At 38.9% G+C, this 17,398-nt stretch overlaps 3 protein-coding genes across 5 annotated transcripts in view; all 3 read right to left on the bottom strand.

Moving 5' to 3' along the window:
• The window catches only part of LOC125948631 (cdc42 homolog), a 4,740-nt gene extending 4,322 nt beyond the window's left edge, over nucleotides 1-418 (bottom strand). The window contains exon 1 of one of the 3 annotated variants that reach the window (XM_049674888.1): nucleotides 143-418. The gene's annotated coding sequence lies outside the window, so the exon portion shown is untranslated. Of the gene's footprint in view, nucleotides 78-142 lie in introns of those variants that run through there. The other 2 variants (XM_049674886.1, XM_049674889.1) reach the window with 2 other exon arrangements.
• A 1,035-nt stretch (nucleotides 419-1,453) lies between these two features.
• On the bottom strand, nucleotides 1,454-7,176 carry LOC125948535 (neprilysin-1). Its single transcript, XM_049674723.1, has 13 exons — nucleotides 7,053-7,176; nucleotides 5,816-5,970; nucleotides 4,973-5,054; nucleotides 4,774-4,868; nucleotides 4,097-4,661; nucleotides 3,740-4,028; nucleotides 2,978-3,658; nucleotides 2,705-2,864; nucleotides 2,542-2,590; nucleotides 2,217-2,284; nucleotides 2,000-2,130; nucleotides 1,571-1,943; nucleotides 1,454-1,504 (listed from the first exon to the last, which is right to left on the bottom strand). Exons 2-12 carry the CDS (start codon nucleotides 5,865-5,867, stop codon nucleotides 1,602-1,604), a joined length of 2,514 nt encoding a protein of 837 aa, XP_049530680.1. The 5' UTR covers nucleotides 5,868-5,970; nucleotides 7,053-7,176; the 3' UTR covers nucleotides 1,454-1,504; nucleotides 1,571-1,601.
• A 2,163-nt stretch (nucleotides 7,177-9,339) lies between these two features.
• LOC125948638 (cuticle protein 16.5-like) lies at nucleotides 9,340-10,076 on the bottom strand. The gene is made up of 2 exons (XM_049674902.1): nucleotides 9,951-10,076; nucleotides 9,340-9,878 (listed from the first exon to the last, which is right to left on the bottom strand). Exons 1-2 carry the CDS (start codon nucleotides 9,960-9,962, stop codon nucleotides 9,504-9,506), a joined length of 387 nt encoding a protein of 128 aa, XP_049530859.1. The 5' UTR covers nucleotides 9,963-10,076; the 3' UTR covers nucleotides 9,340-9,503.
• Between the last annotated feature and the right edge of the window lie 7,322 nt (nucleotides 10,077-17,398).

Below are 17,398 nucleotides of genomic sequence, written 5' to 3'. Positions count from 1 at the left end.
TTGTCTCGCCCCTTCTCGCTCTCTCCTCCGCGCTTTGGCACCAAGCAGCTTCTCGTTCTCGTCACTCCTACGACGCAAGCACTTTTTTTTCATGCCACCAAGTAGGGTCTCCGATCATGGGGCCAAACCACCCAGTGCGTACCGATTTTTCACTAACGGGCTCCACCACGGGATGATTACTTACACAAAACACACACGCACGCACGCAGTCACAAACTTTTTTCGCTTGCGTGCACGGTTTCGGAGGTTTTTGGGGGTTTGGTTTTTTCCCGATCGTATGCTTAGCGACTTCCTCTATGCATTGAGCGGCAACGCATTTGATTATTAGCACTTAAAACTGGATGCAGCAGGATCGAAAAGGATGCACTTGAAACCGGAAAGAAGCGAAAAACAGCAGCGGTCCTCCTGGGTTGTAGTCACGATATCCAGGGTTGCCAGGATCTAATCCATTTTTCGCTGATTTTTTTTATATTTTTTTGGGTTTGTCAGGGTTGTAGCTGCTATTCCAGGGTTGCCAGCCTCGAGTCCTTGTTTTGGTGATTTTCCGTTGTTTTAACCAATAATGCCCATACTTTATCGATAGCCACTGTAGCACGTTGAGCTTTTTGTTTGATTCGGTCGTTTTTCCTCCTTTTTTTTTGTTTTTTTGTAAAGAAATCACAAGAATTTCAGCATAATTTTTCGGGCTTTCCAACTGGCTTTTGTATTTTCCATCCCAGAGCGATCGGCGTTTTTTTACCAGGTAGGAAAACTCGAAACCACGAATTTTCCGCGATCTTTTCCTGATGATGTTGAGGGTAACACATTTCATCAATCGATTTTAAAATTCTGTATCTTTGCTAAAGCTGCTTCGAATGATGTAAAACTTTCACAGCATACTCGCGACAGATGCAGGATTCAGCGAGAAAACCACTAATGGATAAGAAGGATTCATAGGAACGGAGCACTTACTTTTTTTTCACTTTGCCCTGGAGACCTTGGGCAAATAGAACATACATTATTGGATCATTTAAATATTGTTTTGCATTTTATTTCTGACCCTTTCATTTATTTTTAATACTTGAAAAATATGAAATATGAATCGAATTAAAGTTGATAAAGATAAAACATTTCCTGTTTACGTTTTAAGGCTTAAAATTTTTCCGAAAACTCACGTTTTGAAATCCGCAGCTTAAAATTACAAATCCGATCGTGTGTCAATTTTAATTCTTCTTATCAGGTGTTTATTTTTACCTTTTTAAAAATAATTATTGAATGTTTTTTCGAGCAAAATTTTTGAAAACATCTTTTTCATTTCAAACTTCTTCCTGCGTATGGCGAGCTGCAGCTTCAGAAGGCTAAGACAGCTTATCGGCTTTTGCTCCGAAAAGAAGGGGTTACACTAAAGAATAATTCAGCCGTACATTTGTTTGTCTTACATTCATAGACGAATATTTCTTCACACCATCTAAAGCCGATATGCACTCTGCATATCTCTTTTTTTTACATTTACATACAATTTCGGCTAAAAATAAATCTTTTCAATCGTATCACAAATCCATTAAATTATTGCACACTACTCCATACTTACAGTCTTGGTTGATTTCGTCATTCATTGTTTTTTACCATATGCGGCACTTGTCTGCTGCTGGGTTCATAGTAGTTCCCGATTTGCAACCAAACGTTTGACTAAATTCGGGAGAGTTTGTGAGTACGCCTTTCAACCGAAATTTACCGGGACAATGCGAATCCTCCAGATATGCCTTGGCTGCGGCTTGCGTGTGCGACTCGCACCATATGTTTCCGAAGGAGATGAAAAACAGTTGCTCGTGGGTAAAATCTTCAAACCCTGGCAAGTATGCTTCCTTTCCGGACGATTTTTTGTACAACTGATACGCCCGGAATGCCTCCCGCAATCCACCATTGTCCGCAATATTTTCACCCAGTGTCAACAAACCGTCTATCTAAAATTGAACAGCAAATGAGTAAAATAACACCACCATACTAATCAATCACTTACATAGTCATCAGCTTCCGGTATGTAGTATTGACTATACTGACCGACAAAGCACATCGTCCGGTTAATGTATTCTTTTATAGTTTGGTTAGTCCACCACTGCTTTAGGTTTCCATTTTGATCGAATTGGCGTCCTGATATCGGGAGTGTAGATACACAAAAATGCATATGCAGTCGTTTGGTTAGAGATTTAAATATACACCAACTAGTTCTACCATACCACTGTCATCAAATCCGTGGGTTAACTCGTGACCCAAAATAGTTCCCAGTGCACCATAGTTCAGAGCTCTGCAAGACAGACTTTAGTTTATGCAGCCTTGTTCATATACCAAACAGTGAGTTTTCCGTTTGGGTCAGTTGCGTGTGCTTTTGTGTAAGCGTACGACACTTTGAATGCGAATATCGTGATATCTAGCTGCCGTGGTGGAATGCTAGCATAAAAGTTGTGGTTTACAAAAACAAAAATAGTGCAGCTGTACCAAGCGGTGCGAATGTGAACAACTGTCGCTCTGCGTAGTGCAAAAGTAACTGGGGAACACTCTTACTCCAGTCCGAGATGGTAAAATGGATACTGCAGTATAGCGATGGGGATAGCTACAAAGTCGTGAGAAGAAAATCAACGTTTTAGAGATAGGCTACAAATTCATTTTGTCTGTTGTCTGTATGATGGTCAACATAGAACAACAGTGGGTAAAATCCGCGACTCACTGATAGCGTTTTCCTGAAACGTGTGGAAAGCGTTCACGTTCGTGGGAAGTGTTTCCCAACTGAGCTCGTGTTTTTGACGCCAGCGGCGCAGTTTGATGATATTTTTGCGCTGAATTTCCTCGAGCATATTCTCCAGATGGGTGCTCTCGTTAACCACCAGCTGAGATTCCGTTTAAAGGGTGGTTCAAAAGCCAAACATAAAACGACACAACAAAAGAAGATGGTATGGCAAGGCAAATTGAGGTTGCTACAAAATCGTGGCTTCATACATACTCCGTGGTAGTGCTGTTCTAGCCGTTGTTGATCCAAAATCCATTCAGGAAAGCCAATCAGGCTTCGCATAGCCGCGGTCTTTTGGAGCGTAGAACGTTTGGTTGACCAATCCATCCATGTAGTGTCGCGCACCAATCCCTCGAATGCAGTGCGGATGTAGCCAAGCATATCTTGCACCTTCGGTTTCGTATGATGCGTGAAATTATTATTTGAAATTGCGTAGCTGACCGCCATTCCTAGCAAACGATTCACCGTCCCGGTGCAGTACAATGTTCGGGAACTAAATCCATCCGCGGTGTTCATAGTTTTGTAGTATTCATAGTATAATCGGCGCACTTCCATCGTGGTGTGAAGGATTAATTCTTCGACCACATTCCACCAGATGTACAGTTCGATGTGCGCCAGCGGAGTAATGGCTAGATATCCCACCAGAAGTTTAAGATACAGTATGTCAGAGTTGCTTGTGAGAATAATTTCGTCCTGCAGGTTTAGTTGTGCCTCAGGTATGCCCTCAAAAACGCTGTTCAAGAATTTTTCCCAAATAGGAAAGGAGGTGTTTCCAGCCAGATGGGTATCCGTTATGTTTTGTAGGTCTCTAGCCGTACAGTAAACGATGTCCTGCAGATTCAAACGATCTTCGACATTGGCGCTTTTTGAAGCATTTTCGGCCTCCTGATTGAACTGCATGAAATAAAAACACCAAACTCTTTTAATCAATATTACTAACCGACATAAATGAAACTATTGTACATAGCTACTAACTTTGGATATAGATTCAGAAACCTGTATCGTTATCGAGGCGGCCTTTTCAAACTGTTCGTTGAAAGATTCCACTTTGATGTCTGGATCTGTGTGATTGACCAACAGCTTCATCACACCAATCATGAATTTTTTATATGCCTTAAGCGAATGTTGCTCTTCGTCCTTAGATTCGCCAGAATTGTCCTCGTTTTCATCAATCGCTTCGTCTTCTGTATCGTACTTGTCACTCTTGGGTGTGCTCTTGGGGCGCATTCGACCACGCAATAGATGTTTCAGAATTATGTTGTTACTGCGAAACATGACATGTTTGGGATTGAGATATTTCGTATTTGAAAATGGTTGATTCAGTACACCTACAAAGGCAAATCAGAACCACTTTCCGGTGTGCCTAACACTAATCTGTTGTAGTCGCGGTGTTGCGGATCAGGGTACACGTCAAAACCAATGAAAACATCCATGCCAAGCATCTGTTTGATTTTTGCTAGCGATCGGACCCAGTCAAATCCGTACCCATCAAAATTGGAGTCATTGGCCGTGGTCGATACGTTTAGGATGGATGGATAAGGTGGTAGGAGTAACTGTTTCAGGTACTTAAAAACTGGCTCATAACCGAGCCGATCCATTGCCGTTAAGTTCATGCATGCCCTATACATGACACGTGCATGGGTGACTGGCTTTGGGTCCAGCATACTGTCGTTAGCCTGCAGATACTGGCGGATGTTGCGCAGAATTTTTGCCTGTCGCTCGCTAAACCAGTCGAAGCTGACGTAGGCGTCTGGCCTAGGATGCTCGTCCTCCCAGTTTCCACAAGCGTATTGGTAAAAGTCATCACAAGGGTCCACCGACAAATCCATGCTGTGCTTTAGAGCAGCCGCTGACCGCAGGCATTCAGCGGTATGGCAAATTTCGTTGGGAAAATGTACTAAATGAGAAGAACCGTAAGATAATTAAACCTATATTAGTATAACGCCAACCCTGCCCCCATTCGGCTTATCCGCCCGCGTAGCAATTATTAGCAATTTTGTGAGACTCACGCAAACAAGCTATTATGATTACTACAACCGTCAGGATGAGTATGATGAGCAGCAGCACCAACACTATCGATTTATGATAATAACGACGACGGAATCTGAAAGGAAAGTGTCGGAACCGTTCGGGATGTTGACGAAAATTGTTGACATTTTATTACCTGTTAATGACCAAACACTATTGGTGGATGGAACTTCACCTTACCTTGATTGGATACCGATTAGGTATGGATTATGTAGTGCACTGTTACCCTGTTTGGTGCTGGAGCTTTTGTCAGATTGATGTCCTTAAATAAAAATAAATCAAATTGATCAATCGCACATTACGTTTGGAATAATGTAGTAAGCAAGTAACGAAATGTGTAGTGGATCGGATTACCAATTTAATACCAATGGCTATATAGCTATATTTTTATACCGAAAAATAATCACCCTAATCATCCCACTTAACTAAAATAAAAAAGAAACGAATATAATGGCAATATCAAGGCAAGGCTTGTACTGAATCGTTTGTTAAATGCTCTCTGTATCTATGCGCTCTATGAATTCTACTTGACAGCGATGTGATCCATGCTCATTACTGCTCACACATTAACCCAACACCGGCATTACGTTGGGTGAGTGCACGAAGGGTTCATGTCAATTCGAATGCTACATGCAAACGAAACAACATCACTAAGTCCAAGTGTATTGACCCGAATATTTACATGCATAATTTGTGCATGTGGTACCATGTAGGTGGGATCGGTTCAGTCATACGATGACTATGATTCATTTAACAAAATGTGCCTTGTGAAGGAGTATATGAAGAGCACGAGGACCAGCTTTACAGCAGCTGTACATACTCTCATATGTTCTCTCCTTTAAACGCAGATAGATAAGAAATACTGTAATAGCGAAATAATGGTGATGGTCATCTACTAGTACTGTGTTGCAATTTGCTGTTAATAAACATCATTTTTATGAACTAGAAAAAGATTTTTAAAGGTTTCTTCCATCAATTTGGAAGGTAACTTTAACAATTAAAAAAGAATATTAACCAGCTTACCGTAATCTTGGTGGTGTTCGTTATTTGTGCACCAAATATGCTGAGTTGACATGTTTCCTGTGGTTGGCTCGAGGGTATCAGGTTTCAGTAAGTTTAACAATAATCACCACGGAAAGCGTTATTATTGGTTTAAATTATTTATATCTTTTTCTTATCTATAAACTAAAAAAATATAATATAGAATCGGAAATAGATAGAAGGACGATGTGGGACGATAACGGATCACGATTTTATTTTAAACCGCTCTAGTATTCTTTAACCAGTTACTATTTGTCTACTTCCTTTGAGGGAACGAATGGCATATAAAGAACCTCGGAAACGTTGCGAACATTACACTCTCTACACAAGCAAAACTTTTGCACCAGTGTTTATCTTCTCACTAATTGAAATTAACCCTACGATACAAGTAAACATGTTTACATGTACCATTTGCAAACACAAAAAAATGATGAAAAACCTGTTTACTCGGTGCATCAGAGTCAATAAATGTTTCCCGACGTTTCTTTCAACACAAACATAATGATTTCAACTCAATGGTACAACAGACAGTTTCGCCTACCTTAAAGGGTAGCACGTTTTCTTTAGAGATTTTCCATGAAAAATACTCCTACAACCGCACTCTTTTCCTTAAAAGCGTATAATTCCGTCTTCAAATGTGTTTATGAGTTCCTTCGCATCGAAAAAATGTGGAGCTCACATTTTCAGTCGCTTCAATCGTTGCAGGATGTTCGGAGGTGCTTCGGCAGCGCTTACCGAACAGGATAGTGCACTTTACGCCCCTTACTTCGGATGAGTCGCTTGTCGAGTCGATAGGTTCTATTATAGCGTAATGTCTAGAGAACAGGTCGACGAAGAGTAAAAGTCACGTTTGCACGATTGAGTTTGTTTACACTCTCTCGAAGACAGCACAGCGATGGTACACTTTTTGGGCACTTGATTTTCCTAAACCATTCCTTCGCTACCTTTCCGCAGTGATTAAATTTCGAAGGACATGAACCACTATTGGGCGGAAGTTTGTGATTTTCAAAACCATGCCAAGGTCACATTCGATTACAAAAAGAGGCGCAAAAGGTTTTCCGAAACATAAAAGAACTAACCACTATCTGCTACTCAATTACCACTTGCTTTTACCTTAAAGTGTTTGCCTTCGAGGTATGGTTTTAGTCAATTCAAAAGGTTTGTCAAAAACTTAAAATAAATATTTCAACATGAGAACTTTGAGCATACGATATCGCACTAATACTCCGAATAATCCGTCACCGTTGGCTGGATGCACCAAAACTGCGCCGAGTGGGAACGTTCGGATATGCTTGATGCGGCCGTTGGATATGGACAGTCGCGACGTTTCGCGATAGGCCGATTGGCGACGACTGTCGGGTTGCTTTCTGGACGACCAGCTGTGATGCGGACCAGCCAGCTTTCGTCCATAAGCTATATCTTTTTTATCCAATCGACCAGGTTAGAGGAACGGTAATAGCACCGCAATGAACCTACTACCTTGTGCCTTACCCGTATTCCCTGCATCCCCTCTCTGCTTTATCCTTTGCAAGACAGTGCATACAATGGTAGTTGTGAAAACACCATAGTCACGGTCATGTACTCAACAGTACCATTATATCGGTAGATACTCGTTATCCTGCAGCATTGCGCCGGTATTATTATCACAACAAAGGATTTACCTGATGGTTCCAAAAATTGTAACTTGAACTGATTGCATAGAGAGTGTAAGATATGTAGATAATTTAGAATGTACAATGGAGGTGTCTATTGAAATGTGTTTTTTTTTCAATTAAACTAGTCAACACGCTCTTGCATGATTACTTCACCTCGTTAATTTTGTATTTGTTCTCACGTCAGGCGAAGAAATTTTACTTCTTAAAATCTGACTGACTGACTGAAGTATGACTTAAAACAGAACACTACCGTAACACCAAAAACTCACCAAACATGTTTGAGTGCGCATTAACCGATGCGTTCGTAATTGATGCGTCATAGGGGTTTCGTTCACTAATGGATGCGACCATTAGATTGATTGATCGTTGAATAGTTGAATAAACTTGATTTATCCAGTCCCTCGTCATCTGTTCTTCTATCGAGCTTGACACCGTTGGTACCTTATCGCCTTCAATAATGAGAAATCGTAGGCCGAAAACTAACCAGGTGTCAGTAGCTGGGGTGTTAATGAATGTTTTGAGTATCTTTACAGAATGATTTGGCTGGTAAATATTTGATATTGTACAGTAATTTTTTGGTACGTTGAGGTTACCGTAAAGTCGATGAACTTTCATACGTACTTAAACATTTATAATGTCTGCGTTTAGTTTTTCATTTCACAGGGTTGTATAATTTAAAATTTAATAAGGTTTGTACAATACTTCTTCCGTGTTAGAAGCTCGATAAACTTATACTACATTTTATTTTGTGTGATGTTATTTTAATTACATTCAGAAATGAGTTTCTGACTCGTCCAATAAGTCAGAAACTCATTTCTGAAAGTATTTAAAATAATTTGAAAATCCTGGAAATCGTTCAACAGGTACCTATGTCAAATTTACGTGTGAAAAATGTATAACATTGCGTACATCCTTCTGTGTTGCCGTTGATTATTAAGGGAATCAAAATTGGAATGCAATTTCCTGAACTGATTCCCGTGAAACAATTCCTTTTGTGAAAATGCCTTTTGTGAAATTGATAGCAATAGAAAAAGAGAACCAACTTTTTCGAAGGATAAAATGTCCATCTTTCAGCATTACGGTCAGGATTTTATTATCTGAAGTTTCATGTGTTGTACAATGTGTAGCAATGCGTATAGCAATACGTGATTGATTTCCTGGGTCGACTAGGTGAGATACATTCATTTCGTTGTTAGCTGAGCAATTGTTTACAATTGCATTTCGACCATCTGTTAGCAGTGGTGCGCTGCTGGCGTTTGATTCATTGTAATATTCCGCCGTATGGAATATCTCATGTACTATGTATGTACATCGCTACATACAGATGACAGATGAAATGTGCACATATGATGTTGCTTTGGTTGAACAATTTGGTTTCCATAAAAAAAGAAAAAAATTCTAGAATTATGATTTGTATGTAAAACAGGCTGTAGACGAATAAACAATGGTGTTGTATTGCGGCACAAATCAACCGAGCACTCGGCATGGATGAAATGATGTTCCCAGTGATTCTGCACTGAAATACGATGCCTCAGCTGTCAGTAGATGAGTTTTTTTTTCTTTGGTATATCCTAGAATGGCAGCAGGCCCTACTGCAGGCCAAAAGGCCGAAAAAACGACGCGTTCGCTGCAGGCTGTTGATTTTGGTGACATTTTCTGTCGCATAAATTGGTTGCTGTTCGCTTTCTTACTTTGCCAACCCATGCGCAGTTTTGGTTGATGAAAAATGAAACCTACACCTTCAACTTCTTTAAAGCGAACGCTTTCCCTGTTATCATTGGCAAATAAAGCCAGGCTTTTGGACAGATTCGTTTTTTGATGATATTTGAATAAATTCAATTCGAGATGCGATTCGTTTGTCAATGAACTTTATTTGATACCGCGAAACAAACATGAGTTATCGACGGACAAAAAAATCAAACGTGATACTACGCAACTATCGATTGCTGAAGCTCCTTTATGAGTAACCGACGACTCAGTACACCTTTGCGGGATCAGGCCTGTTCGTTATTGCTCTACCATCCATGATAGTCAGGAGCGTACTTCAGCAATGGAGCAGGAGCATGAGCCACGACGGGGGCCGAGTGAACGTACGATACAACTGGGGCCGGTGCAGCATATTTAACAACTGGCGCTGCAGCTACAACCGGTGCATGTACCTGATGGAAAGTAGCGTAGCTGGTTGCGGCAGGAGCCACGGCCTTTACAATTGGAGCCGGAGCAACGGCGTACTTCAGAACTGGCGCTGGAGCTGCGTGAACAACCGAAACAGCGGGAGCAGCATATTTCACGATCGGAGCTGGAGCAGCGGCATAAGCAGCGTAGGACAATCCGTGGTCACCATAGTATCCAGGTGCTGCACTGGCAGCAGCAATGAAGCCCAAAATTATCTGAAGAGATTGTTATTCATCGCTGGTTGTTAGTTTAAGAGTGGTAGAAAATGTTGGGGAAAAAAGGTTTACCAGTATCTTCATATTGTGATTTTGTATCTCTTTGATTCCGCTTCACGACACCTAGTCTAGTTAGATCCGTATTGTAAGAACGTTGAATACTGACTCGATCGTTGAGCGTTTTTGTCGGTTGCTTTTATACTTCTGAACGGCTCAGCCGCATTACTGCCTTCTGGTTCAGAAAGAGAATCGACTGCCCTTGTCCCTTCAGATGCACTTCCAATTGATCGCAATCAATATAGGGGGAAATACTTCATGCCTTCAAAGAAATTCACGATCATTACCAGTGCTACCTGACGCCACGCGAACCAAGCATGCTCACATGGCAAAATGTCCTAATGCGGAATGTTACGCTTTTTTTTCCATCGGCCGAGCGATGCACAGCAGCTTTGAAGTGCATGTCCGCAGTAGAGCTGGTATAACGGTGTGTACAGGTGGGAGAAGAGATCTGGGAGCACTGATCTTCGTTGACAGGTTACCTGGCCAATCGTTTAATGTTACCACGTACGTAGCACGAAGTGAATAAATCATTTGCACCGGCAGAAGCATTGCCATAGAATCGCTGTGGTAACGCAAGAGGTGCGTTTCTATGTGAAGAGCAATAAGGCCCAAACAGCTACCACGACCTCCGATGGCTACTTGACGGTCGTGAGGATGTTGCAACCATTGGAAGGCCAACTAGAACAGAATGATGCTCAGTTTACCTGCACGATCGATGGCATTCCGATTCACTCGAATGCCTACGATTAATGAAATCCAGTGGAAATTAGTGTCCGCTACCAATCGTCCTATGTATTGTTAAAAATACTTGTAGTCTTTTTGTAAAATTGGCATAAATTTTTTGTTATTTTATCTTCCTGTTATATAGTTCTAAGCTTAAAAACATACAAATGTTTGGCAACAGTATGCTTTCTTATTGTTCCTTTGAGTCAATCAAATTAAAATCTTCTACTACGGTTCCTTTCCTCCGACCTATGGTTTTCAAAAACAAAATAAAAGAAGAAAAACGATAGGTAATGCGTTTTGGTAAAATGTTTTCTCCTTATTCCGTGTTGCATATTGCATAAGTCTTCTAAGCAGACCAAAGAATTTGCATTGGCGTGTTATGAGTCTAATAAATAATTGACTTAGATTGATTTGTTCAAACAAATATTTATTATCAAATATTTGTAATATATATTTTTTTGTTTAATTAAAACATCAACATATTCAAAGCTTATTCCATGATGCTCGGTTAAATATGTACGTTTAATTTAGTAGATGTTTCAATATCCAATACAGTATTTTAATACACTATTCCCGCATTGTACCTCAAACTGATCGCATAATACGAACACACACGAAAGAATTCTCCATTTATAAACGGGTTGAAAGAAATTCCGAGAAGAATGTCATCAGCACCCGCACCCATTGCCGAAATGATTGATACGTTCAGGTTGATTGGCATTAACCAAGTTTTCTCATCAAAATAGATTTATATGAATTGATGAGGGTAACATGTTCATTGGATCATCGTATTTCGCCATATCAGCTTTGCTTAGACAAAACGCATAAGTATTCTTTTTGTTTTATGTTGTATTTTCGGCTCTAGTTCATATTATGAAGATACTAATAGTTTGTAATCAATGAGGTAACGAAAACATGCTCCGTATCATAACTCTAACGGAAGTCTGTATTTTGTCCGATGGATAAATTTCTCAAAAAGAATGGCATAATCGACATGATTCATATTTGTGGAACTTTATTTTTGCCCACCGCACAATTGAATCGGAATTTAGGTACTCCCACTTGCAGTAGCTTGAATTTGCTACTGATTTTACTAGGCTCATGAGCCCACCCAACCGATAATGTTAAATAATTTATGCTTTCTGAAAAATCATATTTGTATAACGACGAGTTAGTAGGCTCCAGGCAAACAATTCTTAGAACTTTCACATGCGCTCTGCAGGCGACGTTCCGCTCCCACTCTCAGATCATTTTGGTTCTTAACAAAGTCTATTTTAGTTGACTTTGAATATGGTTAAGAATATGGTTTAACTCATAACAAGTTCGAGCATTCAAGATAAGTTTCGGAACTCAACCGAATAATTGAGAGAAGCGTAATATATCTTTGAAAATATGTTGAAGCAGTTTGCAATCGGCGCATGCAGATTTTATAAATGTTTAACACTAGTCAATGCCTTTTTACGTCGGACATTTTTAACAGTATTTCATTTTTTGCGCGCTTAACAAGATGCATGGTATCATACTGTTAAAATATTTACATTGTGCTTGAAGCAGCGCAATTCTTTTCTTACGCACGAAGCGATGTCAAGAGCAAGCTAATTAGGGTCTTGCATTTTGGTCATCCTCAAAAGCAAGTTAACCACAATCCTTAATATGGTAACGACACTTTAAGGATGTTGTGTTGTGCCAGCCGGACAGTTAATTGATCCACTGACTCAGTCGTTATGCCCGTTTGCTTAGATAGATAGTCCCCAGGATATTGTGCGGAAATAAAGTTCAAAATTTACTTTTTGAAGCTCGTTAAAATTAATTGTACACTTCGCATGTCGATGGACTTTTTGATAGAGGTTTTCTTATACATGCCAGAAAGTACAAAATAAACAACGAGTCATATCCTATTGCATAATAAAAATAATATTTAAAACGATGGTACTGTTATGTGTCCCAGGCAAAATTTTGGAAAATTCTCGAATAAAAACAACACAAACATACGCATATACTTTTAGACAGTAAACGTAATGCTCTTATCCATTACTTAGAGGAAAACATGTTGTTCAAATATAATTGTACGTAACATATAGCAATATAGCAAATATATGGACTGTGACACAAACATTTTAAGGAGCCAAAAAACTGAACATAACGTTGCACACATTGGCTAATGCTATTTAATGTAGCTCAAATATAGTATAATTTGTGGCTACAAAACTTGAGATATTTGTGGGTTTGGAAAAAAATTATTAGAAATGTGGGCGCATATTACATACTTTTCTAACAAACACATATTAGTACTAGTGCGTTAGTAAGCAGATTGAGAACTCATTAAAATAGGTTGCTCTGCTTTGTAATGATCTGCCGTTTCAAAAATGACATGAGGCATATCCATCAAATACACGATAAAAAATGATAAGAATATTGAAACAGGAAATGATGGGCAATCGCACATAATATCATTTGGAATATTCTTCCAAGCATCGTTAGTCGTGGAGCCAATGTGGAGCGCGTTAGACATAAAAAAGGATCAAGTGTTGACAGTTACCTGAGACGATTTTGATAAGCTGACAGCGAGTACAATTGTCACAATTGTTGCGAAACGATAATATAAAATCCGATCACGTCTCTCTACTAAGTGGCACCTGTTTTTGGAAATATACATGAGCATGGAGCTTTTTACATCAAACAGTAGAAGGGTTGTAAAACGGCCATGGCTGCTGTCGGTATTATGAACTACCATTGACACAGTATAGATTGGCCACCAAAGGCTTATCTAGCATTTGGTTTAGAGGCATCATCTAGTCTATCAATAGTACTAGAATCTTGTGATACTCTAATATATACTTACTTCAAACGTTCCATACACGATATGAAATTGTTTGTCATAGCAAAATATAATATTCTGAAAAAAAAATAACATCACGTTATTCAACTATGTAGCAGATGGAAATGTTTCTCGAAATGCTGTTCACGCTTCACGGAGTATTCGATTCTGATGTAACAGCAAAACATAGTACAGCATTAATCTTTGATGTTTGACTACTGGGTGGGGGACTAACACTCAGTGAATATCTTTCGAGAATGATATCACATCCGAGTTCCTATGCTAAAGAAAAGCTGTTAGGTTTTTATTTGTTTTTACAAATCTCTAAAATATTTTATTATATTCTGTTTTTGCCGCAATCGAATTGATTAAACAAGTTCGTCCTTTTCAGATACTTGTAACAGTTATCATAATTTCTGTTGTAGTGCCTGTGTGTGTTTTGAGAACGCGTTTTAGTGCCTGGTAAACTTGCCTTAATCTGCATTAGAACTCTTTCGATTTAACTTATTGAAACCAATTTAATTTAAATCATTTCTTCCAATTTGCAATCATAAACATGAGCAGAACTAAGAAATATCTGTTGGTATGTAATATTTAAGGCGATCCAAAGATTTCGTTTTTCTTATGGTACAATCGCATCTTGTATCTTGGAATTATAGTATATCGTAAACCCAAAATTCGCCATCCGTAACCCCCAAGTCCCTTAAGCTGTCCCTTTAAAACGTGTTTTCTTCGCATGCCGATTCTTTTCAGTTGATGAAATTCTCTGCTACCGCAAAACATAGTTAAACTTTGAAAGTTTAAGTGCTATTTCCATGTACCAAGGAGCATCATTTTGCAATAAATTCACAGGGAGGAATCACAAATAACTCTCGTTGTTTAAATTTACCTAAATAAATTTGTTTATAGGTCTTGATATCCATTGGTTTTCACTAGTTGTTATTTAGATTAGGAAAGCACACTCTAGCCTGTTACATGTTGTTTGATCTTGAATAAATATTATTCTGTTTCATATCAATACTCGTCAAGTATAAAATAATGTTAGACCACCATAATCCTTATTTCAACGGGTGAAGGCACAGACGCTGTTGGTTAAAAAGGGAAAATATAATATCCAAACAAGTGTTTTTCACGATTCGGAAGCATTTGGTGTTTATGATGCGGTCGTCATTCTTGGCTCATTTACGCGTTATTCATCAAGCAAATTAACCTCAACGTCCTAGAGATCTGCTCCATGATTCTTGATGTAAAAAACCCTTGCAGTTCAACCGTATCTTCTATGATTCGATTAACGTAAATTTCGGAAATTTTAACGGAATGTAACCTATATGCTCTTTTTGATGTTTTATTAGTCTCATCGCTTTGACAAAGAAAATTAAAACGATGAAAGGCATGGTTGAAACAGTGTTCTGTACGTAACACATGCCTGAAACAATTTTGTCAAAATCATTCAAAAATGCATTTAAAACATTATGTTATACCAATACTACAACAATTCCCAACCAAAAAACATATGGTTATGATTACTCACAAGAACGAAAAAATCATTATTCAGGTTCTCTGAAAGTACACAAGAAAAACAGTTTCACAAAACCAACAAACCAAATCCAAAACTACAATAAGCTTACGGTGACAGAAAGTTTGCCTCACAGCAGCCTTCAGGTGATGGTGTGCTCTCTGCTCCAGCCGCTCATATTCGTAGCAACCTCACAAAATAAGACCACGCAACCATTAGCGGTAAAGTACGTTTGCAAACAGTTTCACGACAATGGAATGAAATTGTTACTTCGTTGAATAGGAAAATAGCAGGGGGCATAGGAGACGAAGAGTAAGATTAATCGAATGAAAGTTAGACTGGTGTGAGCATACGACCGGGCGCACACAACCTTCATTGGCTGCATTGTCGTCGTTTTCATGGTCCATGGAATGATATCTGATATAAAAGTCAAGTGGCATGACCCCCATAAGCCCTAACAAGGAGCTGCTATCGTGTTATTCCAATACGGAACGAGGTCTATAATCGATATTTTAAAAGTCGAAATACACTGCACAAAAATAATCCTACTTTAAACGGAGCTACTAATAAGTAAAGGAAAGAAGGTAGGAGAAGATTCAGAAGAAACGAATCGGAAACCGATAAGCTGTTCAAAGTTCATGTTTCGCATTCCACCGAATGAATCGCGGAATTTGCCAGCACGTTGATACTAGCCTTGTGTTCGGAAAACAATTTACGTTAAGAGGAAAATTAAATAAGTTCGTGCGTGTCTTCAAAGCAGCCGTGTTTTTATGATGAAGGTAGATTTAATCGGTTGTCATTTGGGTTCTGTACGAAAGCATTCGTTTACCATTTATTGCTGACAGATGTCGATCTGCATTATTGACCAGTAAAGCCTTAAGCGCTATCAGCCTTGGTCGTCCCCTGGGTTCCTGCTCATGTTTTTAAAGGATAAGAAGGAACCCCATAAAGATAACGGGAAGAGGTATACAGAGAGATAGAGAATGATCTGTACCAAGTTAATCGTATTACGGGCAAAATTTCGTGGCGTCATATTACACATCTAAATCGAAGGCTCGAAGCGTTTGTGACAACATCAAAAAGCCACCAGAGGATTGACGATAATCAAAATAATAAATTTGGCTCCTCCATATTCCTAATTACGTAATCTACCTCTGATTTGAGTATCTGTTTCATTTCGTTACTGGGACAATGATCTGCATTGTGAGTACGAATGGAAATCTCGTATCGCAGAAATCATGGTTGGTTTGCAATGAAATTCACTTACTTCAAATCCGTTTTTCATTGGAAGATGAGAATGATCAGTCGGTGATTTGTAATATTGGTTTTAGTTGATCATAATTTGTTTTTCTGATATGTGTCTTTATAAACACTTAGTAGGTTATCGTTTTTATTAAACCCCAAAGCAAAAATTCATGGTTTCTGACAGAAGAAAGTGGAATAGTTCACGCACATTCCAATGATCGGTATGTTGAATTATAAAGGTAACAGGTTGAACAAAATAATGTCATCGTTGTCCACAACTGGAAGTTTTAAGTGTCTTTAGGAAGTTAACTTCTAATTTGGGAGTCATATCATATCATGATAAAGGTAGCTCTATGCATTCTTTTGTTTTGAAGTAGTATACTTCTTTTTATTATGAAGCTCAATGATAATAATACAATAATAGCCCCATCAGATTCGTCGTTATATCATGTGTTCATGTTACCAGAATTGATTTAAGTAGATGTCGAAGAGATTGGATATAATACGGATTACACCATCGAAGTTGAAGAAATTCTTTGACGCACTATGGTTGATTCCACAAGGGTTTGTTACATAACTACACTAGAACTCTTAAGAGTTCGTCCAATGGTAAGAGTGTCTCCAGTTGTTCGGAGTATAAGTATCTGTTCGGTTTGAGCTTTTTTGTTGTTCTTTAAACTAGGGTATAACACTTGCCATGCTAGTAGGCTCTTCAATACACCTGTATATCCTTATATACGACAAAAAGGTTAAGGGAAAAGGCAAAGAATCTTGAGGAAAAGTCACATGTGTAGACCGTACCATCGGCCCACAATGACATCAGCTCTTGAGGTTAAGTGTCGATTGGTGATGTGGCAGAGGTCATTCTCTATGCTACAGTGTGCCAGATAGGTTCTAGTTATGCTAGCTGTCTCAAGTAGTATTATAACATCAACACATTGTGTCAAAATAATATTTTTATGTGCACCACTAATAACATTAAAACATTTTTTTGCATAATACAATTGCATTCGTACATGATTTTTCCGCAATAAATTTTTAAAATACGTACAGGAATCTCAATACAATATGTTCTGGACAACTTAGCTGCATGGTTGCTTTGAAACCACAGAAACGGATTAAATCCAGATTACGGAGCTGAACTGTGCTTCCAGC

Source organism: Anopheles darlingi, chromosome 2 (assembly GCF_943734745.1).
Source record: "Anopheles darlingi chromosome 2, idAnoDarlMG_H_01, whole genome shotgun sequence".
Classification (NCBI taxonomy): domain Eukaryota; kingdom Metazoa; phylum Arthropoda; class Insecta; order Diptera; family Culicidae; genus Anopheles; species Anopheles darlingi.
The sequence above is the reverse complement of the archived record's forward strand: the minus strand, read 5'-3'. Positions and strand labels throughout refer to the sequence as shown.